Source organism: Oryx dammah, unplaced genomic scaffold (assembly GCF_014754425.2).
Source record: "Oryx dammah isolate SB20612 unplaced genomic scaffold, SCBI_Odam_1.1 HiC_scaffold_3, whole genome shotgun sequence".
Taxonomy (NCBI): Eukaryota; Metazoa; Chordata; class Mammalia; order Artiodactyla; family Bovidae; genus Oryx; species Oryx dammah.
Window position 1 is genome coordinate 16,224,323 of NW_024070187.1, and position 20,503 is coordinate 16,244,825.

At 41.0% G+C, this 20,503-nt stretch overlaps 1 protein-coding gene across 1 annotated transcript; it reads left to right on the forward strand.

Moving 5' to 3' along the window:
• The first annotated feature begins 62 nt into the window (after window positions 1-62).
• On the forward strand, window positions 63-20,285 carry ETNPPL (ethanolamine-phosphate phospho-lyase). Its single transcript, XM_040237493.1, has 13 exons — window positions 63-300; window positions 3,082-3,200; window positions 3,471-3,630; window positions 5,912-5,986; window positions 9,655-9,745; window positions 10,788-10,904; window positions 12,622-12,704; window positions 13,510-13,735; window positions 14,649-14,803; window positions 15,413-15,502; window positions 15,726-15,856; window positions 17,147-17,214; window positions 18,637-20,285. Exons 1-13 carry the CDS (start codon window positions 245-247, stop codon window positions 18,757-18,759), a joined length of 1,494 nt encoding a protein of 497 aa, XP_040093427.1. The 5' UTR covers window positions 63-244; the 3' UTR covers window positions 18,760-20,285.
• Window positions 20,286-20,503: the final 218 nt, after the last annotated feature.

Here is a 20,503-nt window from a genome sequence, read left to right on the forward strand (position 1 = left end):
GCGGGCCCCAGGCGGAGGAGGGGAGGAGGAGGGCGGGGCTTGGCCAAGGGCAAAGGCGGGGCAAGACTTAAAAGGGAGATGACCCCAGCCGGTTGACACCGACCTCTCCCTCCGACGCCTAGGGCCAGAGGACGCAACCGGGGAAATCAGGGAAGGGCCGCCGCTGAGGCAGTCGGCGGGCTCCGGACGCGGGCGCAGGGACTGGAGAGGGGAGATCCCTGGGGGCGCCCGGCACCCTGCCGCCATGTGCGAGCTGTACAGCAAGCAAGAGACCCTGGCGCTGAGGAGAAAGCACATCGGGTAAGGGCTCCCCAGCCCAGACGAGAGGCGCAGAGAGTGGGAGTCACCAGGTCACCAGCGCAGGGAGCGGAGAGCTGAAGCGGGGCCGGGAGCTGGCTGGCTGGGGTCCCGCGGGGAGCGGGACCTGCCGCTGGCCCGCCGCACCTGCGTGCACGCGCCGCCGCCCGCCCCGAGCGCCCCGCCGCGCCCGCGCCCCAGGGGCTCCCTTGCAGCCGGGGCCCGGGTGATCCCCGCGCTCTGCAGCCCGCGGAGAGGGTGAGCGCTGCGGGCCGGCTGGCGGAATTGACCATGAGGGTTGGTAGCCACTGAAGAACACCGTTCCAGGGCTGGGCTCTGGAAGGGGAGAGGGGTAGTTCTCCGCCACGCCCACCTACTCGAAAGTTTTCCATAACTATGAACTCTGAAATATTTTTGATGATGGCTATGAAAACTCATTCTGACAACTTTTGTTGAAAGCGAACTCTTCCTTCTTGCACGCTTCGTTAAGAAGTAAAAGGTTAATCTAGCCAGTGGAGGGGAGGGGAAAAAAGCGTTGACACTTTTTAAAGGGTAAGATGTCCTTACTCACCTTGGTCTCCCCAGATGTGCCCGCGCTACAACGTAAAGATGCAGGGTTCTCTCGGGTCTGTTTTCGCTTTGCTCATATTAATAGTATAAACGACTTGGTGAGTGAGCCTACAGGACCCATACTTAAGTCAGACCTGGGCTCTGGTCCTAGAAGAGTGTCAAGTTACCTTGTAATCTCTGTCACATTAAATTCCTCTTCTATGAAAATCCACTTCTATGAGTGGCAAGGTGGGAAGTACATTAACAAAGAGGCAAGGTCAAGTCCACAGTTTTCAGCCCACATTCATAAGAAGGAATTTTTCTGGATTTTAACTTGTTAATAAACTAACAACTGAATTTGAACTAATAAGAAATTCTCATTATTAGTTTCATTTTAGCTGATGACACTTAAGTTTAGGCATTTTAAAAATTTTATTACTTATTCACAATAATTACAATACTTTCTAAACTATTGTGTATCAATTTAATACATCACTACCCTCTAAACTACCTCCAGTGCACATGGGAACATGTTTTCCGTGCATGCAGAGCCACCGAAAGAAAACTATATTTTGGGAGCTTTTCGGGTGGTTCAGTGATTAGGACTCTTTGCTTCAAGTGCAGGGAGCTTGGGTTCAATCTCTGGTTGGGGAACTAGGATCGCACATTTCCTCATGGCATGACCAAAATTAAATAAATAAATATAAATAATAATAATATATTTTGCTTAGTTTCTAAGCATCCATGGAGCCAAGATCAGGAATGTTTGTAATGTTTTCATGTTGCTAAAACTTGTACAGCCATCCAAGTAACCATAAATAGGGATGACATTTTATTAGACTCAAAAGAGTGGGTTAAAAGGCGAGAATAATAATTGGATCGTATTATTTAAGAATGGAAAATCCATTTGCTGCAGAACAAGAACCAAGTAAAAGACATGAAAATAATCTGTAAAATCTCCTGCACACTATTCAACACTAAGTTATTTGTAGTAGCTTTTAGTGCTATTCATTTCTTTACAAGTAGGTTTGAGGGAGAGATTAGATGACAAGCAAGCTCTATTTTGGGCAATGGCATAAGACAGTCTTCTTTTTTTTCTTCCAATTTTATTGGTATATAATTGACATACAGCACTGTATTAAGTTTGAGTTTCGCATCATAACGATTTGACTTACATCATGAAATTACTATTACAGTTAAGTTTGGTGAACATCCATCATCCCATTAATACAAAATTTAAGAAATAGAAAATCCCCTAGGATTTGCTTTCTTAACAACTTTCATATAAAACATACAGCAGTGTTATAATCAATCATGTTACAAAGTAAGACGCCCTTATCATTTTGTACATTTAAAGTACTTATATGTTACTTATATAAATATATTTATATAAGTACTATATAGTATACTATATAGTATACCTATAGTATACTATAAGTACTATATAGTATGTAAGTACTATATCCATAGTACTTATTTACCTTGTAACTGGGAGTTTGCACCTTTTGACTATATTCATCTGATTTCTCTGCCTCCCATTTCTTCGCGAGAAATGTAATGTCTTTTTTCTGTGAGTTTATTTTTGAAGTATAATTCACCTACAACACTATGTTAATTCTTACTATACAACATAGTGATTCAATATTTCCATACATTTCAAAATGGTCACTGTGATAAATCTAGTTACAATCAAGACAAAAATCTACTTCCAAATTCTGGTTTTCTCTCTTATTGGCTTTGAACCAAGCTTCTTAATTTTTCTGTGCCTATTTTCTCACCTATAAAAGTGAGAATGATAATAACTCCTCTTATGTTATTGTTGAAGGATTAAATGAGATAATATTTGTAATAGCTATCGGTTCTTAATATATAGGAAGGCTCAAAAAAATTGGGTTTTTTTTTTCCTAGTTGAACAAAATTTTCCAAAGGAAAATTAGTTATTGGTTTGTGTAATTAGAGCTGTCAGAGTTGATCCATGTGCCTCTAAAAAGTATTGTCAGATCGTGGCAAATTTAATATAACAAGCATGAGAAATGTGAGCAATGTCACAGATGGGGGATTAAGGTAAAAGTTTCCAGGCTAATATGAAATTAAAAAAAAAAAAGTATGTCACCTAGATTGTGTTTTCCCTTTCTTTTATGTAATTGTAATTTTCCACCCATCGTGACCTTGACTGAGAGGAGAAAACACTGAGCAGTCCTACCAGACCAAAGTGTTTCCTTTCATTATTTCTAGGGCTTCATGCAAAGTTTTCTTTGCTGCGGATCCCATCAAAATAGTGCGAGCCCAGCGGCAGTACATGTTTGACGAGAAAGGTGACCAGTACTTGGATTGCATCAACAACGTTGCCCATGGTAATGTGCTGTCTTTGTGGTGCCCTGAAGGATATGTTCATGGATTAAGGCAGCCTTGGCACCGTTAATATTTGTCCCAGGATTTGCAGTGGCTGCAGTTCCTCGGCTGAACAGGGCCCTTAGTCCTAGGCTGGGAAAAACTAGAACAAAATGTGGGAGAGGAACAGGATCAACTTTCCTTTTTTTTTTTTTTTGCTTCAGAATCTGCCTCACTTCCCAGGCATTTCGAATTGTAACTCATTTTGAGGACTTTTGTCTTTTAAATTTTAGTGGGACACTGCCACCCAGAAGTGGTCAAAGCTGCCCAGAAACAGATGGAACTACTAAATACAAATTCTCGATTCCTCCACGACAACATTGTTGAGTATGCCAAGCGCCTCTCAGCAACCCTGCCGGACAGACTCTCTGTTTGCTATTTTACAAATTCAGGGTAAGTTTCAAGGTTTTTCCAGCCATCCCCATTCCCATGAATCTCCTTGTTTCCTCTCTCACACATCTTTTCTATTTTGATTGCTGGTGGAGGAGGAATATCTAAACAGGTTTCCTGAGACTCTTACTAATGATGCCGCATGGGGGACCTGACCTCCTGGTTCTTTCACTTGGGCCCACCAGCTCCTTGTAGATAAGATAGCTGACATCGTGTTCCAAGGCTCTTGATGCAGCCTGTAACTGCAGTCCCATGATTAATATGTGCGTGTCACTCAAGACTTTTTACTACCACGCTTCTTTGGTGATAGATGGGGAAGGTGCACCACCAGTAGGGATCCCTAAACATTTCCCCAGCACAAACACAAAGGAGGAAGGAATAAATTCAAGTGAATAGATATCTTACAACTTTTAAATTCTGTAAATTCAAATGATTGTATCCCATTCTGTTGAATATTATGCAGACATTAAAAAGTATGTTTTGGGGGGAACTCCCTGGCAGCCCAGTGGTTCGGACTTCAAGCCTCCACTTCAGAGAGCCTGGGTTTGATTCCTGGTTAGGGAACTAAGATCCCACAAACCGGGAAGTGCAGCAAAAATTTTAAAAAATGTATGTTTTTGAAAATACATGTTTAAAGACAGGTGAAAAGCTTACCTATTGGGAGGAAAGCTGTCTATACAGCACAAACTCATTTTTAAAATGATATATATGTATATATATACTAAAACTAAAAGAGATTCTGTGATTCCTTTTCTTTCTGGCCGTGCCTGAGGCTTGTGGAATCTTAGTTCCCCATCAGGGACTGAACCCAGCCCCCTGCAGTAGAAACTCGGAGTCCTAACCATCGGACTGCCATGGGAGTTCCACACTTCTCTTTTCAATAAAACCCAATTTATACCCAGAAAATTGTTCTTTTTTTTTTCTCTTTGTAAAGAATTAAGACATTTTAGGATCTAATTTGTTGTTGTAAAGCATTCTTGCCTTCAGAGAATTAAATGACATAGTATTTGACTTTCCCTTCCAAAGAATCCTATGCTGTCAAAGAATGATTAGCTTTAAAGAGCACTGTCACCAAAGACTGGAGGTGACAGAGCCTAGAATAGTATTAATACAAAGAACATTCTTAAAGTCAACCAGGCTTCAGTCAACACTGGCTCTACCTCTTCTTAGCTGTGAGCACTTATCCTTATCACTTAACCTCTCTGAGCTTTCACCCATAAAAAGATGACAATACTTGCCTTGAAGAGTAGTTATGAGAATCAATATAAGTAAAACAGTATAATGCTTGGCACGTGAAAAACATACCGCAAATGATTACTTTTCCACCTGTGTCTGAGTAGTGTGTGTAGACTCTCTACAGCAGATAGAAAGATTACCATCTTCATTTTTTAAAGTCTCGTTTATCTATCGATCTATTTGTTTTTGGCTGCGCTGGGTCTTCGCTGCTGCTTGGACTTTTCTCTAGTTGGAGCGAGCAGGGACTGCTCTCCAGTTGGGGCATGGGGGCTTCTCACTGCGGTGGCTTCTCCCGTTGCATAGCATGAGCTCTAGGTACACAGACTTCAGTAGTCACAGCGAGTGGGCTCAGTAGTTGTGGCCCATGGGCTTAGCTGCTCCTTAGCAAATGGGATGGAGAAGGCAATGGCAACCCACTCCAGTGTTCTTGCCTGGAGAATCTCAGGGATGGGGGAGCCTGGTGGGCTGCCGTCTCTGGGGTCGCGCAGAGTCGGACACGACTGAAGCGACTTAGCAGCAGCAGCAGCAGCAGCATTTGGGATCTTCCTGGGCCAGGGGTTGAACCCCTGTCTCCTGCATTGGCAGGAGGATTCTTTACCATTGAGCCACCAGGGAAGCCCTGATCTTCATTTTCCAGATAAGAAACTAATCAAGTATTAGGTCAGCACAACACAGTTCAGTGGCCCTCCGGTTAGTGGGACCTTAGACTCCAATTCCTCCCACTGAGATCACACTTAATATAGGTTTCTTGGGCTTCTCAAAGTTAGTCCCCTATGATGTGGCTGAACTGGGTCAGAATTTGAAATGAGCAGAATATCCTTAATTTGGGCTGAGTTTCTTCATGCGTCTCTTTTTTGAAGACATCTGGGGAACTTAGGAAGATGATGTGAGATGGATAGTTGGGCAAGATTGAGGGGGAAAAGAGGACCTCAACTTATTTATTTATGCAGTTCTGTGTAGTTGAAATCCTCAACTTTGAAAATAGCATTTCAAAAGATTTTTAAAGAGCTTATGTCACATTGTTCCTCTCTCTCTGCTGTCTTAATAGATCGGAAGCCAATGACTTAGCCTTACGCCTGGCTCGGCAGTTCAGAGGCCACCAAGATGTGATCACTCTTGACCAGTAAGTCTTGGACACGAAACTTCTCTGCAGAAAAGTCCTTCAGAGGTGAAAACATATTGATCCTATCTACACTAATACCAGAAGTATGTACAGAGGAGGCTGGATGGCACAAGGATTTTTTGTTTTATTATTATGTTTAAGATTTCAAGGCCAACTCAGGCCTAGAGAACACTTAATTCTTTCCAAGCACCTGGAGGCTCTTTCGGGTCCTGTGGTCATGGTCTCATGGGCTTTGTATGAATTAGAATTTACTTTCACACATTAACTATTTATTGAGCCACTGCAATGTGATTATCCACTGTAATTAATTTAAAAGACAGTAATTTAGAGCAAATTGTAAAGATTACAAGCAGCCAAGTTAAAAAAAAAAGGTTTCTTTTTGGCTACATTATACAGCATGCAGGATCTTAGTTCTCCCACCAGAAATCAAACCCAGACTTCCTGCATTGGGAGCAGAAGTCTTACCCACTGGACCGCCAGAGAAGTCCCAAATTCATTACAATTTGAGCAAGAAGTTTGACAACTTCTGTCTTAACTGAGATTTTTTGTTTGTTTGTTTCTGCCTGCCCACCCCACTAATCTCACACACAGAGGGTTGAACTGAACATGTACCTCATTTCTTGCCCATCTGTAGGCTTCTCTTGGTTTATGTGTTGGTTGATGTAGTCATTCTCTATTGTTACTGTAGCATATTATCACAAACATAGTGGTTTAAGCAACATGAATTTATTCTCTTATAGTTTTGGAGGTCGGATGTCCAAAATGGGCCTCACTGGGCTAAAAGTTAGGTGGCAGTAGGGCTGCAATCCTAGAGACTCTAGGGGAAATGTGTTGCCTTGCCTCCAGCCTCTAGAGGCTGCCTGCCTTGCTTGGCTTTGGGCCCCTTCACTCACCTTCAGAGCCAGCCATGGCGTCACTCTAGCCTCTGCTTCCATCACATCCCTGTCTCTGACCACCATCCCCCTGCCGCCTTCTTTCCCTTATAAAGACTCTTGTAATAACATTGGCTCCTCCAGGATTGTCACTCCATTTCATGATGCTTAATCACATCTGCAAGGTCCCCTTTGCCATGTAACATATTCTCAGGTTCTGAGGATTAGAACGTGGACATCTATGGGGAGGGCAGGCATGATGCTGCCTATCACAGAATGGACACTGTGACTGCCCTCTATGCCCAGCTACCACAGGCAGCACTGCAGTAAGAACCCTCAGACATGTGCCTTTATGGACCTTTCTGAGGATCTCTTAGGAATAAGCACTCAGAAACAGGATCGCCAGGCCATAGGGGTACTGTAAACATTATTTGACTAAAAGCTCCCAGGTCGGGCTCCAGAGTGGTTGAAACACTCTATCCAGTGCATGAAGTGTTCCATTTCCCCATATCCTGGGCAAAGCCTGAGAGAATTGTGCCTTTTTTTCCTTTAATAGTTTCTGGTCTAATAAGTATAAAATAATATCAATGTTGTTTTTATTTGTAGTTTTCTAATTATGAGATTGAGTATCTCTTCATATTATATATTTGTGACTCCCCTTCTGAGAATTAGCTTCACTGGTGGCTCAGATTGTAAAGAATCTGCCTGCAATGAAAGAGGCCAGGTTCAATCCCTGGATTGGGAAGATCCCTTGGAGAAAGAAATGCCAACCCACTCCAGTATTCTTGCCTGTAGAATCCCATGGACAGAGGAGCCTGGCATGCTATAGTCCACAGGGTTGCAAACAGTCAGACACAACTAAGCGACTGACCCACTTTTTTTCTGAGAATTATCTGCTTATATTCTTTACCCAGTTTCTCTGTTGGGATTCCCATCCTTATTTTTGTGGTTGCATGCATAGACTGGATCAGAGGATCTCAGCCTAGACTGAGTTTTAGAAATACCTGGGAAAATGTTCTTTTTATAGTGCTAGTGCCCGGGCCTCACCCCAGACCAGTTAAAGAGAGTCTCTAGAGGCAGAGTCCAGGAAACCAAGTTTCCCAAGTGATTCTTTATGCAAACAGACCATTTTGGAAGTTAGCCTCTTTTATTTGAGACATTATAAGTATTTTTTCCCAATCTGTCACCTGCCTTTTAACTTTGTCCATGGCATCCATCTACCAAAAAAATTTTGATTGAATCATATGGCAAAACCAATACAGTATTGTAAAGTAAAATAAAAAAAATTTTTTTGATTGAATCAAAGACTTTGCATTTTCATCCTATGGTTTGGCTTTCTAAGTTTTGTTAAAATCTTTCCCCCTATACTGTAGCATCACCATCCCTCAGATCACAAAGGTGCTCTTCATTTTCTTCTACTATGTGTGTATCTGCTTCTCAATTAACTCCACCTAGAGGCCACTGTGTTGCGTATGGCTGAGCTTGCTTCTGTCCCAGTCGTAACTTTGTTCTTATTCCAGTACCATACTAATTTCATTGCTATTGCTTTGTAGGATGTTTTAATCTATGGTAGAGGAAGTACTCCCTCTTTGCTTTATCTATTCATGGGCCTTTTATAATTTCCAGAGAGAGACAGCAGAGAAGGCAGTGGCCCCCCACTCCAGTACTCTTGCCTGGAAAATCCCATGGATGGAGGAGCCTGGTGGGCTGCAGTCCATGGGGTCGCTAAGGGTCGGACAGGACTGAGCGACTTCCCTTTCACTTTTCACTTTCCTGCATTGGAGAAGGAAATGGCAACCCACTCCAGTGTTCTTGCCTGGAGAATCCCAGGGATGGGGGAGCCTGGTGGGCTGCCGTCTATGGGGTCGCAGAGTCAGACACGACTGAAGTGACTTAGCAGAGAGAGACAGAGCCTGTTACGTGCTGGCACAGAATGAGAGATATCAACATTTGATCTACTGTGTGTGTGCATGTGCTTAGACATGTCGTCATGTCCGACTCTTTGCAACCCCATGGAGATTCTCCAGACAAGAATACTGGAGTGGGTTGCCATTTCCTCCTCCAGGGGATCTTCCCAGCCCAGGGATCAAACCCTGTCTCTTATGTCTCCTGCATTAACAGGCAGATTCTTTACCTCTAGCACCACCTGGGAAGCCCTTATAATTTCCAGCCTCCTGATTATATATATCTTGGAAGAAAAAAACATTCAGGGGAATATCATAGCCACCTGTATTTTAAGTGAAAGAAAGGAATTTCATAACCTTAGGAAGAACTAAGGTTGATCACCTCTCAACCTTAGTTCTTTTTGAAAAAACCTCCTATTCCTTACCAACTGGCATTTGTTCAAAATGTGCTATTAGACATCCTTTAGAAACCATCCTAAACAGAAACATAGCCCATTTTATGATATAAATTTGTTTTTAAAATTTACTGGACTATAACTATAAAATACATTTAAACAATACATACATCTGATATTTCTCATGAAACTATAGAAAACAATATTTTACACTTAATCTAATTTAGCAGAGCTAATACAATCCAAAGAAATTAAGTTTTTTTCTGGCTAAAAACTGCCTACAAGGATACATACTTGGCTTTCTATATGTTTTATTGCCTGAATCAGGAGAGCTGGACAAATTAATGGCCAGTCCTACCATGAAAAATTGGATTCCATATAGTTAAGTCTGGCACCAATGTTGAGATTCTCCCTGGATGATACAGAATACTATTTTTCATATCCTGAAAGAGCATCCTTCTTTGAATGATGTTGGTTACCATTCCTTTTTGTTTCAGTGCTTACCATGGTCACCTATCATCTTTAATTGAGATCAGTCCATATAAATTTCAAAAGGGCAAAGATGTCAAGAAAGAATTTGTGCATGTGGTAAGTATCTTGGAATTCAAGAATCAGAATGTTACTACTGGAAGAGTGCCCAGTGATAATCCAGACCAATCTTTGCATTGAAATGAAACCATGAAAAAGGAAACTAAGATATAGAGCTGTTATATGATTTGCTAAAAGTCAGAGAGCTAGTTAATGACAAGATGTGGGTTAAAATCCATTGATGAGTACCATACAAATCAGTATACTGGTAGTAACAGCTGTTATTCACAGCTCTTATTTCACTTTTCTTGCCCCTGGATCTTCAATTACTTTTTCTATCACTGAAGCCAATTTGAAACTCAGAGTTGCATCGGTGTGTATGACTGTCTTAAAATTACTCTGCTAAATTATTATGTAAATTTATTAAGTCAAATAAATATTAAATGAAAGAAAATAAAGAAAAGAGTTGTTGAAGCAGTAAAACTCAATTTGACTTAATTAAGGATCAGTGGACTTTTTAAAGAGAATCATGAATACAGTCTTTCAAAATTTTAAGATCTGAAATTACTACTAAAGCACTCTGAATTTTTGAATGATTACAATTTGCTATATAGTTGGCAAGTGCTGGTTTATTTTCTTCTTTTTTAAAAATATTTCTTGGCCTCACCAAACAGCACATAGGATCTTAGTTCCCCTACCAGAGATCGAACCCATACCTCCTGCTTTGGAAGCTCAGAGTCTTAACCACTGGACCACCAGGGAGGTCCCTATTTTTGACATGGAATAGTTAATACAGTTTCCATTCATGGAAATTTTCAAATAACATAGTCAGACTTGTTGTTTGAATTCACCCCTTATGTGATCAGAGATGCTATTTTGACTTCCAAGGGCCTAGAAGTAAATCCAAGCTCCTGTTCACAATGCAAAGATCTCAAGTGTCACTGAATTCAGAAATGTTAAGGAAAAAGAGCAGAAGAACATCGAGTCACATAAATCCATAGGTCACCTTTCTATTATGCTCTTGTGGAGAAATACCCTTTCTTAAAAACTCATTTGTCCAGGAGAAAGATCATGAGAAAATGTTATCTCTTGATGTTTTCAGGCACCAGCTCCAGATACTTACAGAGGAAAATACAGAGAAGACCATGCAGATCCGGCCAGTGCTTATGCAGATGAAGTGAAGAAAATTATTGATGAAGCTCATAACAGCGGAAGAAAGGTTTGTATTTACAGCTTTGGAAACACGTTAACATCTTTCATAAACTAGATTGACATCATCATGATACACTAGAGATGTGGAAAGGGATTAGATGGCAAATCCTTTCTGTTCTTCTCTGGTTACATTTTCACTTAGTTCATATATTAAAAAATGCATTATTGTAGTCATGCCTCTAAGACTATTTTTATTTATCCTGGAAATGTAATTACTGTACCTGTTTCAGAACTGGTGGTCTAATTCTAACCTTCCCAGTGGGATGCAGACTCTGGTGCAAAGGGGTAGGAGGAGAGAATTAAGAAAGGTGATAGCCCATGGACAGACCATTCCAAATGAGAGTAACATGAGGGGCTAACATAAGGTGAAAGGAGGGGAAGAGGCAGGGTAGCCCCAGGGCCTCAGGATCAATGCAGGCTCCTGGACCCTGGGAGCCTTGGCTTACCCTAGGATTGGTTCAGCTTTCCTGAAGGTGCTGAGCCTGGGTAAGACCAGGCAGGAAAATGCTCTTCCAATCTGTGTCTGCACTTTTGGTTTTAAATCTTCATTGAATTTATTACAATATTTCTTCTGTTTCATGTTTTGGTGTTTTGTTTTATTTGGCTGAAAAGCATGTGGAATCTTAGCTCACTCCCTGTATTGGAAGGTGAAGTCCCAGCCACTGGACTGCCAGGGACATCCCAGGGTCCTCACTTCTAAAACAAACCAAAATCCTACCGAGTAGGAAGAGCTTTCATTTTCTCAGCCTTCATCCTACTATCTTCCACCTTCAGCATGATGTTAAATTCTCAGCCCCCATAGGGGTTACTTACATGGAGCTTTAATGTGATTTGACATATGCTTTGCCTTTAAATTGATTTATGGCATATATATGGCAATTAAAAAACTTTTTAATTGAGAGAAAAATGAAAACTTTGTGTTTTCCAGTTCAAGTATTTTTTCTTAATGACTGGAGAGTTGTTTGCCTTTCTTAGCTATTTTCTTCTTTTTCTTCCCAACCCATTCATTTTTTCATATCTTAAAAGAGGTAGTCTAGAGTAGAACCTTGGTTCCCTTGTTTATTTGTTTTTAATTGAAGTATAGTTGATGGCTTGACTTCTTATCTCATACTGTTTCCATGCTTCCTCTGAATTTAGTGATTTTTTTCTTCTCTTTTCTTAGCCTCTAGAACATTTCCTCTGCAGTTCTATGGTGAATTGCCTATGTTGGTTAAGTTGTAAGCCTGGTTCAGGGCAAGAACCAGAAAGAGAGCACAGTAACTAAGGTCTATGACCACAGGTCACCTTCTCACCTCCCTGGTGCAAATTCCAGACTCGGGCAGTCCTAATTCAACAAGTTGAGTAAATAGGCATTACAGTGATATATTTGGAACCTGGGTAATTTTGCAGAGGCACATATCAAAGACTGATCAAGATATCAGTCTTATTCAGTTGATCCTAATGCAAACACTGCATTTAAATTAATTATGGCGAGATGGAAGGCACCTTTTCCACCATTTCTAGTGGTAGCTTCATAAGAAACCTAAAATTTCAGAAACTAATGCTTCAGATCACTTGTTTTTCCAGCATCTTTTCTTTTTAATCAAATGGCCAATTTGCCTGTTGCCAAGGGTCCATTCCCAACCATGTTTAAATCACCCACTCTATAAGAAGTCCTCTTTTTTTTTTTTAGGGGGTACGGGAGGGGGACCGAATGGACTTTGACCCCATCTTCTCTTGTATAGATTGCTGCCTTTATTGCTGAATCCATGCAGAGTTGTGGCGGACAAATAATTCCTCCAGCAGGCTACTTCCAGAAAGTGGCAGAGTATGTACTTGGGCATCTTTGGTCAAACTGAAGGAACTGTGACAGTTCCACAGGGTCATCTGGTTGTTGGTGAAGTATGGAAGTACTTCCCATAGTTGTTTAGTAGTTGAGTCATGTCAAACTTTTTTGCGACCAACTGTAGCCCACCAAGCTCCTCTGTCCATGGGATTTCCCAGGCAAGAATCCCTGGAGTGGGTTGTCATTTCCTTCTCTAGGGGATCTTCCCGACCCAGGGATCGAACTCAAGTCTCCTGCACTGGCAGGCAGATTCATTACTGCTGAGCCACCAGGGACTAGATGGTAAATAGCCACTTGGGAGTGCCTGCCGCCCAGGACTCCTGGAACTCCTCACCTCCCAAGATCCCAGCTAATAAAGGATTTGCACACAGTCTAGCTGGAGGGTCCTCGAGGGCTCTGCCCCACTTTACCCACCTGGCATCCTCTCTGATTGATTGGTGTCCAAGCTTTGCTGATTAGCAAAACGTTGAAGATTAACTCTGCTAACATTACTTTTTGTTCACTTTTTTCTCTTGCCACTTAAAATACTGCAGTAGAACTTACTTTAAGCAGCACAAACCCAAACAACATAAACTATATCTTATCTGGAAATGACGTGATTGTATTTCAAAGTCAATGACATCACATAGATGTCATTGGTGATTTGAGCACTGAAATGTTTTTAACAAAGATTACAGACTTCAGGTTAACACCATTCTTTTTAAGTCCTCAATAATCCATATCTTGAAGGGAGGATATGGGGGCTCTCAGTGACCTGAAGGCATCATGCTGCCCTTTTTCTTTTCAGACATGTCCGTGGAGCAGGAGGTGTGTTTATAGCTGATGAAGTTCAAGTAGGCTTTGGCCGAGTTGGGAAACATTTCTGGAGTTTCCAAATGTTTGGCGAGGACTTCGTTCCAGACATAGTCACAATGGGAAAACCAATGGGCAATGGGCACCCAATGGCATGCGTGGTAACAACCAAAGACATTGCAGAAGCCTTCAGTGCCTCTGGGATGGAGTATTTCAACACGGTAAATTTTGACCTCCCACTTTAATGCTAAGAGGGAAAAATACTGTGTGTCCTTACGTTTCTTTCCAATATAATAAAGAATAAATCTCACCGTTGCCAGCTAATGATCCCAGAACCGAAGCCAGACTTTGATCTAACTATATTTTATTCTGTTTGGCACAATCCTCCTTGTATTTTTTCTTGTATCTTTCCCCTTCCTAAAATGTTCCTATTGATTGTTCCAGTGATAGATTGATCCCCTGGTAAACTCTAGAGGTTATGCTATTTTATTAACAGATGATATGATCTTTTTTTGTTTTGTATCACATTTAAATTCTCCAAACACATCTGACATGTTTAGATGATTCAGTAGTATAAATATTATATGGCTGTCATAGGAGATACTAACTAAATTTCTGTCTTTGGGAAATTTTATTTCCTTGATTTTGCCCCCAAAAGTTGTAAGATTCTCAAGTTTGGAAAGACTGTTATAGTTTGTGCAATATGTGTAATAGGACTTGTTGCAGCTAAAAATCAGAATCAAAATCTAGGAACATAAATTATTTGGAGAAAATGTCATTTTTTGGCTTTTTTTTTTCCCACACAGATATTCAAGTGCTGCAATCCACACCCCTCTAACTAAACCACACTCTGAAATCCTTAATTCCCAACACAATATCTGTGTTTGGTTTGGATGAACTTATAGATTCTCCACTAGTCCTTCATTCCAGTAGCATATATATAATTTAGAATTATATTCTCAATCCTGAATGAATAGAATCATGCTATATTCTAAACTTAAAAAGCTAATATCACAAGGGAAAATTTTATTGAAATTATATCTTTACTTGGTTAAATATGAGCCAGATTTCTCATAGATCAAGCAACAGCATGAATTCAACTAGTCTGTTTTCTCATTTATTTTTTTTCTGCAGTATGGAGGAAATCCAGTATCTTCTGCTGTTGGTTTGGCCGTCCTGGACGTAATAAAAAATGAAGACCTCCAAGGAAATGCCACAAGAGTAGGGAATTATCTTACTGAGTTACTGAATAAGCAGAAAACTAAACATACTTTGATAGGAGACGTCAGGTATGTTTATCAAGGAATTGTAGTTATTCATATGTCCAAATGAATATTGGTGATCTTATAAATTTAAAATAAATTACACAAAACCAAATCTAGAAAACACTGAAAAAACATTTTTCATTCAGAACCCAGATATATCACTATTAACTTTTGGGTATATATCTTTCCTGACTTACACTTAAAAAAAAAAAATTAAACCAGGATCATTTCAACAGCTAGAAGATGAAAAGAAGAAACTTAAAGTAACTCTATATGATCTATGAAAAAATAATTTAAATGACATCTAAGAAACATCACTATTTTTCATATATGTATTTATCATCATTGATGTCATATGAAACTAAATAGTATAAGGTTGTTTTTAAGCCTTTTTTTTTTGAAATTAACGTGATAAAAAAAAAAACTGGATTACAAAAACTAATTTCAGAAGCTAAGGAGTCCTGTGGACACTGGATTGGTATCATGGATTAATTAGAACTAGTAACAACTACCTTTGAAGAGACTCATATTCAGTCTCAAATCAAACTTGAGTTTGACGACTGTGTTAATTTTTTGTGACAATGTGGTGCTCGATAGAGTTTATGTCAAGTTTCCTTTCTTTATCCCCGTCAGGGGCGTTGGCCTTTTTATCGGGATTGACTTAGTGAAGGACCATCAGAAAAGGACTCCCGCCACAGCAGAAGCTCAGCACATCATCTACAAGTAAAGCACCCCTCACCTGTTTGGTGTCTCAGCTTGAATGATGTCCACCCACTTGAATGTTTTTACTTCCTCTCTTCTCCCTGAATACGGAAAGTTTAAGACTCTTGCAATTACAAACGTGACTTCTTACATGCATATGCTAAGTTGCTGTCTGTTCACATCATTCTGAAATCATCTTAGTTATTGTTTGTATGCACTCACATGTATTTCCTGCACTAATTAGGATGAAAGAAAAGCGAGTGCTTCTCAGTGCCGACGGACCTCATAGAAACGTACTTAAAATAAAACCACCTATGTGCTTCACTGAGGAAGATGCCAAGTTTATGGTGGAACAGCTTGATGGTATTCTAACAGGTCTGTCCACAGATCTTTAAATAAGATGCCACCCACACCTTCATCCTGGTCATACATGACAGTGCATCTTGCTGTCCATGGTAGAAGTGAAGGAGGGTGGAAATGACTGTATAAATTTATATTATCATTTATTTTCATTTTTAAAAATAATTGCATGTCTTCATTGTACCACAAACCACAGATGTTGCAGCATAAGAGTCTTTGAGCTTTATACACTGAAAATACTTGAAATGTTGTTAATGAAACTTATAGGCTATAGGTTAACAGTTATTTGCTATGCCCTGACTCATTTCACTGTGCACTTCACTTATTGCAATTTCATTTTTGAGGATTTGTTCATCATTCAGAATTATAGCCTGTCATAGGAATTAATCTTTTGTTGACCTCTGTTAAATAATGAGGTTGGGCTTCCCAGGTGGTGCTAGTGGTTAAGAATTCATCTGCCAGTGTAGGAGACACAAGAGATGCAGGTTTGATCCCTGAGTTAGGAAGATCCCCTGAATTAGGAAGTGGCAATCACTTGCCTGGAGAATTCCCATGGACAGAGGAGCCTGGTGGGCTACCATCCATGGGGTCACAAAGAGTTGGACACAGCTGAGTGACTGAGCATACACATTAAATAATTAGGTTAATTTATTTTTCATAAATTGAGATTAGCTAAGTAAGGGAGCAATGTAAACCCATACTGAAAAACATAAAGCCCTGTCAAATGTTGGAGCTTTTAGGTATATTTTTAAGATTTTACTTCTTTGCTCCCTCTCAGCCTCTTGGGGTTGGGATAAGGCTAATAAGCCAGGAATCAGTACAGTATACAAAATAGATCATTAATATTGGAAAGTTGAGAGTCAGCCCCAATTTATTTGTAATACGGTCACTGTCTTTGGACTAAGAGACGCCCAAACCTGACCAGCAGTCCTCACACACCTGTTTCCTCTGGTCCCTTGAAGGCCAGGTGGAACAGAGTACAGGTTGGGACAAATGTACTGTTACTTAAAATTCAGCTCAGAGCTTGAACATTTTTAGCAGTGGGGCTGGACAATTCTTTTAACAATGTGCATGAGACGGAGCTAATGCAGGGTGTGTCACACATAATGGTGAAATGCTGCAAAGAAGTTGAAGAGGAGAGATTTTAAAACAGCTGGACCTCTCTATTTTTCTCTAGTTAGAGTATCCCTATAGGTACCAAAATGGGTTTTTTGTTTTTCTTAAGGATTTTTTTAATGTTTTATGTTTATATTTTCTTTATGTTTCTTTTTTTCCATCTTATCTACTGCATCTTCCTTGATAAAGGTTTAGAAGAAGCCATTGGAGCTGAAACTGAGAGTGTGATCTCTAAGAATACTCCTTGCAGAACCAAGGTAAGAGTCACTTGCTTAATATTTAAGGGAAAAGTTAAAATTGGGGAAATTTAAGCAAAAGGAATGCAAATGTTTTAAAATTGTACAGTGACTTTTAGAATAAACCCACCTTTGCTAGAGTTGGCTTACTGTTGCAATTCTGAGTGCACAATTAAATTCCAAGGCAAGTGTCATGCCACTTGACATCTATAAAAGCAAAGAACCCTTTTCACAGGGTCATTCCCATGCTGAAAATAATCATAATAACCCTCAGGCTTGCAAAGAGGGCCTTCAAAATATATAGAGAGAGGATAGCAAATGTCCTGAGCTCCGTCCCGTTTTTCTGAGTGATGCTTGACACTGCTTCGAAGTCCCACATCCCACTTCTTAATCAACAAAAGCTTCGGCAGTGTGACTTCAAAATGCCAGAGTTCAATCCTCCATTGAATTAAAGTAGAAACTTCGACTGGCAGCAGGGCCTGGGAACCGTCTGCCGATGAGTGGCCTAGTTTCTGCATTTGATGTGCTGCCAGCAGAGGGCTTCCCCATTCTCTCCCCAAGCTCCCCAGGCTGTAAGAAAGGGCTCCTCGGGTCAGGAAACAAAGGCAAAACCTTGAGAGGCTCTGTTGCATAATTTGTTATTTGTTTATGACTCTGACGCATAAAGGAACCCTCGGTACCTCGAGTCTGCCTACACATCCAGTGTGGTCAGAAAAGTCCTTTCCCTGAGTGAAAAACATGAGGCCCTTTGAATGAGGGCAAATGATTGGCTAACAGCATGCTTCTGTTTCTTGGTGCAACACAAACCAATGCTAGGAATCAGTTCCTCTCTGCTGTGTGACGGTCGCATGGAGAGTCTGGGGCAGAAGCTCGGCTGTCTGAACCTAGCAAGTATTGGAAAGTGCTCAGACCCTCAGTCGTGTACGACTCTTTGCAACCCCACGGACTGTAGCCCACCAGGCTCCTCTGTCCGTCTTCTGGCAAGAATATTGTAGTGGACTGCCATGCCCTCCTCCAGGGGATCTTACCAACCCAGAAATTGAACCAGTGTCTCTTTCGTCTCCTTCATTGGCAGGTAGATTCTTTACCACTAGCGCCACTTGGGAAGCGTATAAGCATTGAAAAGGAGCTTATTGAAAAGGGACTCAAAAAAGAGAGTTTCCCTACCAGAAATGCCACTGCGGAGTTAGCAAAGTTAGCACGCCTTTCTGAGTTTGGCTTGGACTCCCAGATTTTAGGTTGCCATCACATTGCCGGTGTCTATGGAAGGTAGTAATCAGGGTTAGGGAGGAACAGCTCCCTAACACGGCATTCCTGTGTTGTGCTGTGTTGCTTCTGTGCTCTCCCACATACCGCGTTCCTGTGGAGTTAGCCCTGCGGAGGCTGGAGGCTGGGCGTGTTAGCAGTGGGCTGCCCTCTGGAGTCTGTATGCTTGTCTTACAGATGCCCAAGGAAGCACAGTCAGAAATGCTCAGAGACAGCAGCTTGGAATCCAGAGAAAATCCCAGCCAAAAGAGAAATGGATTGTGCACAGATTCACTGCTCAGCAAGAGGCTCAGGACGTGAGAGATGAGCATTTTACAAGATAAATGTCCGGAGTTATAGAGAATGAGTGCTGATGTCCCTTCTGTTAAAGCTCTGTTGTACCCTCTGAATGAAATATTTGCATTAACTCAGAAGTATAAAGTCAATGAGTCATAAGATTAATCCAAATGATAATCAAACCATGTCAAGACTATTAGTTCAGCATTTAGCCTATTAATTCCTTACTTGAGATTTCTGCAAGTACTTCCTTTATTCTACTCAATTTAAGCTTCAGATGAAATATTTATTAAGTTGACAGTTTTACTTCTCATATTTTAATCTTTGACATGACAGAGTAAAGTACAGTAGGTTCCCGAACTTTTGGAAACTTAGTGCCTTAAAATATTGTATTCTCTAATGATTTAATTTATAAATATTTATGGCTATAATAAAATAAAAGATTATATGAACCAAAAAAATTTTTTATGACTAGAGAAGTATGTACTGTTCTTTCTCTTAGAATCAGAGAGTTGGGTGGTAAAGTCAAAAGCCATTTGGGGAAAAATCACGTAGCAAATGTGAAGAAGGGAATGAATAATCTCGACTCCTATTGGGGAACTAGGTCAATGGTGATCCTCTGGGGATGAGGGCACAGGTGCAGAGGCCAGACAAGGAGTAGACCCAGGAACACTCTTAAACATGGAGCTGGAGCAGTAGCCAGAGCACCACATTCACCTCGGCTCTGGCTAATCAGACTGTCATCTTGGCAAGTCACTTAGCTACTAGACGAGAAATTAACTTTGCAAGTAATCCTCTTCTCCTTCTCATCCAGCCTATCACCTATGCACACAGCCTGACACACAGAGATAACTTCAAGAATCTCTTCCTTAAATGTGCAGGTGCCATGAGACTTGGAGGCTTGTGTGAGTACTAACCTGGAAGAAGTGTGACTTTTAGCCTTGACTTCTCATTATTTCTCAGTTGCCCTCCTAACAGTTATTACGCTTTGTGTGTTGGGTTTTTTTGGAGGAAGCGTTCTTTGTTTTGGGGTTGTGCCTCATGACTTGTGGGATCTTAACTGCCCAACCAAGAATTGAACTTGGGCCCTGGTAGTCCAGTACTCTTGCCTGGAGGATCCCATGGACGCAGGAGCCTGGTGGGCTGCAGTCCATGGGGTCACGAAGAGTCGGCCATGACTGAGTGACTTCACTTTCACTCTTCACTTTCATGCATTAGAGAAGGAAATGGCAACCCACTCCAGTATTTTGCCTTGAGAATCCCAGGGACAGGGGAGCCTGGTGGGCTGCCGTCTATGGGGTCGCACAGAGTCGGACACGACTAAAGCGACTTAGCAGCAGCAGCAGCAGCAGTGTGGTAGTGAAAAACACAGTGTACTAACTACTGGACCACCAGGGAATTCCCTGTGCATTGGTTTTTGTTCTATAAAGATGAGTTAAATAATTTTGCTATGGCCGTTTCATGATAGCTGGGAAAGATGTTGGGGGGAAAATTAAATGTAAAAAGCTTCCTTTATGAGTTCACCATAATAAAATGCTGTGAAAATGCAAGGTCTTGTTGTGAAAATAGTTTCGTCTCCTAAATGTATAATTGACTATGGGTCTCAGCTGAATTGCACTGAGATTGATTCCCAGGTAGAGAGGAGAGAGCATAAAGGTCTCTGCGGTTTGCTTCTACAAAACCAAGGTTAATTCCAAGACCGTTAGACCTTTTACAGCACAGGTCATTACTCCTGGGAACACTCCTTGTGTGCTGAGAAAGTGCTCAT

Excerpts from the sequence above, each read along its gene's own strand:
- ETNPPL (XM_040237493.1), top strand. The coding sequence starts at position 245 with ATGTGCGAGCTGTACAGCAAGCAAGAGACCCTGGCGCTGAGGAGAAAG. Across the intron at positions 9,746-10,787 it reads AGAAAGAATTTGTGCATGTG|GCACCAGCTCCAGATACTTA; the intron begins GTAAGTATCTTG and ends TGATGTTTTCAG. Across the intron at positions 13,736-14,648 it reads GGATGGAGTATTTCAACACG|TATGGAGGAAATCCAGTATC; the intron begins GTAAATTTTGAC and ends TTTTTTCTGCAG.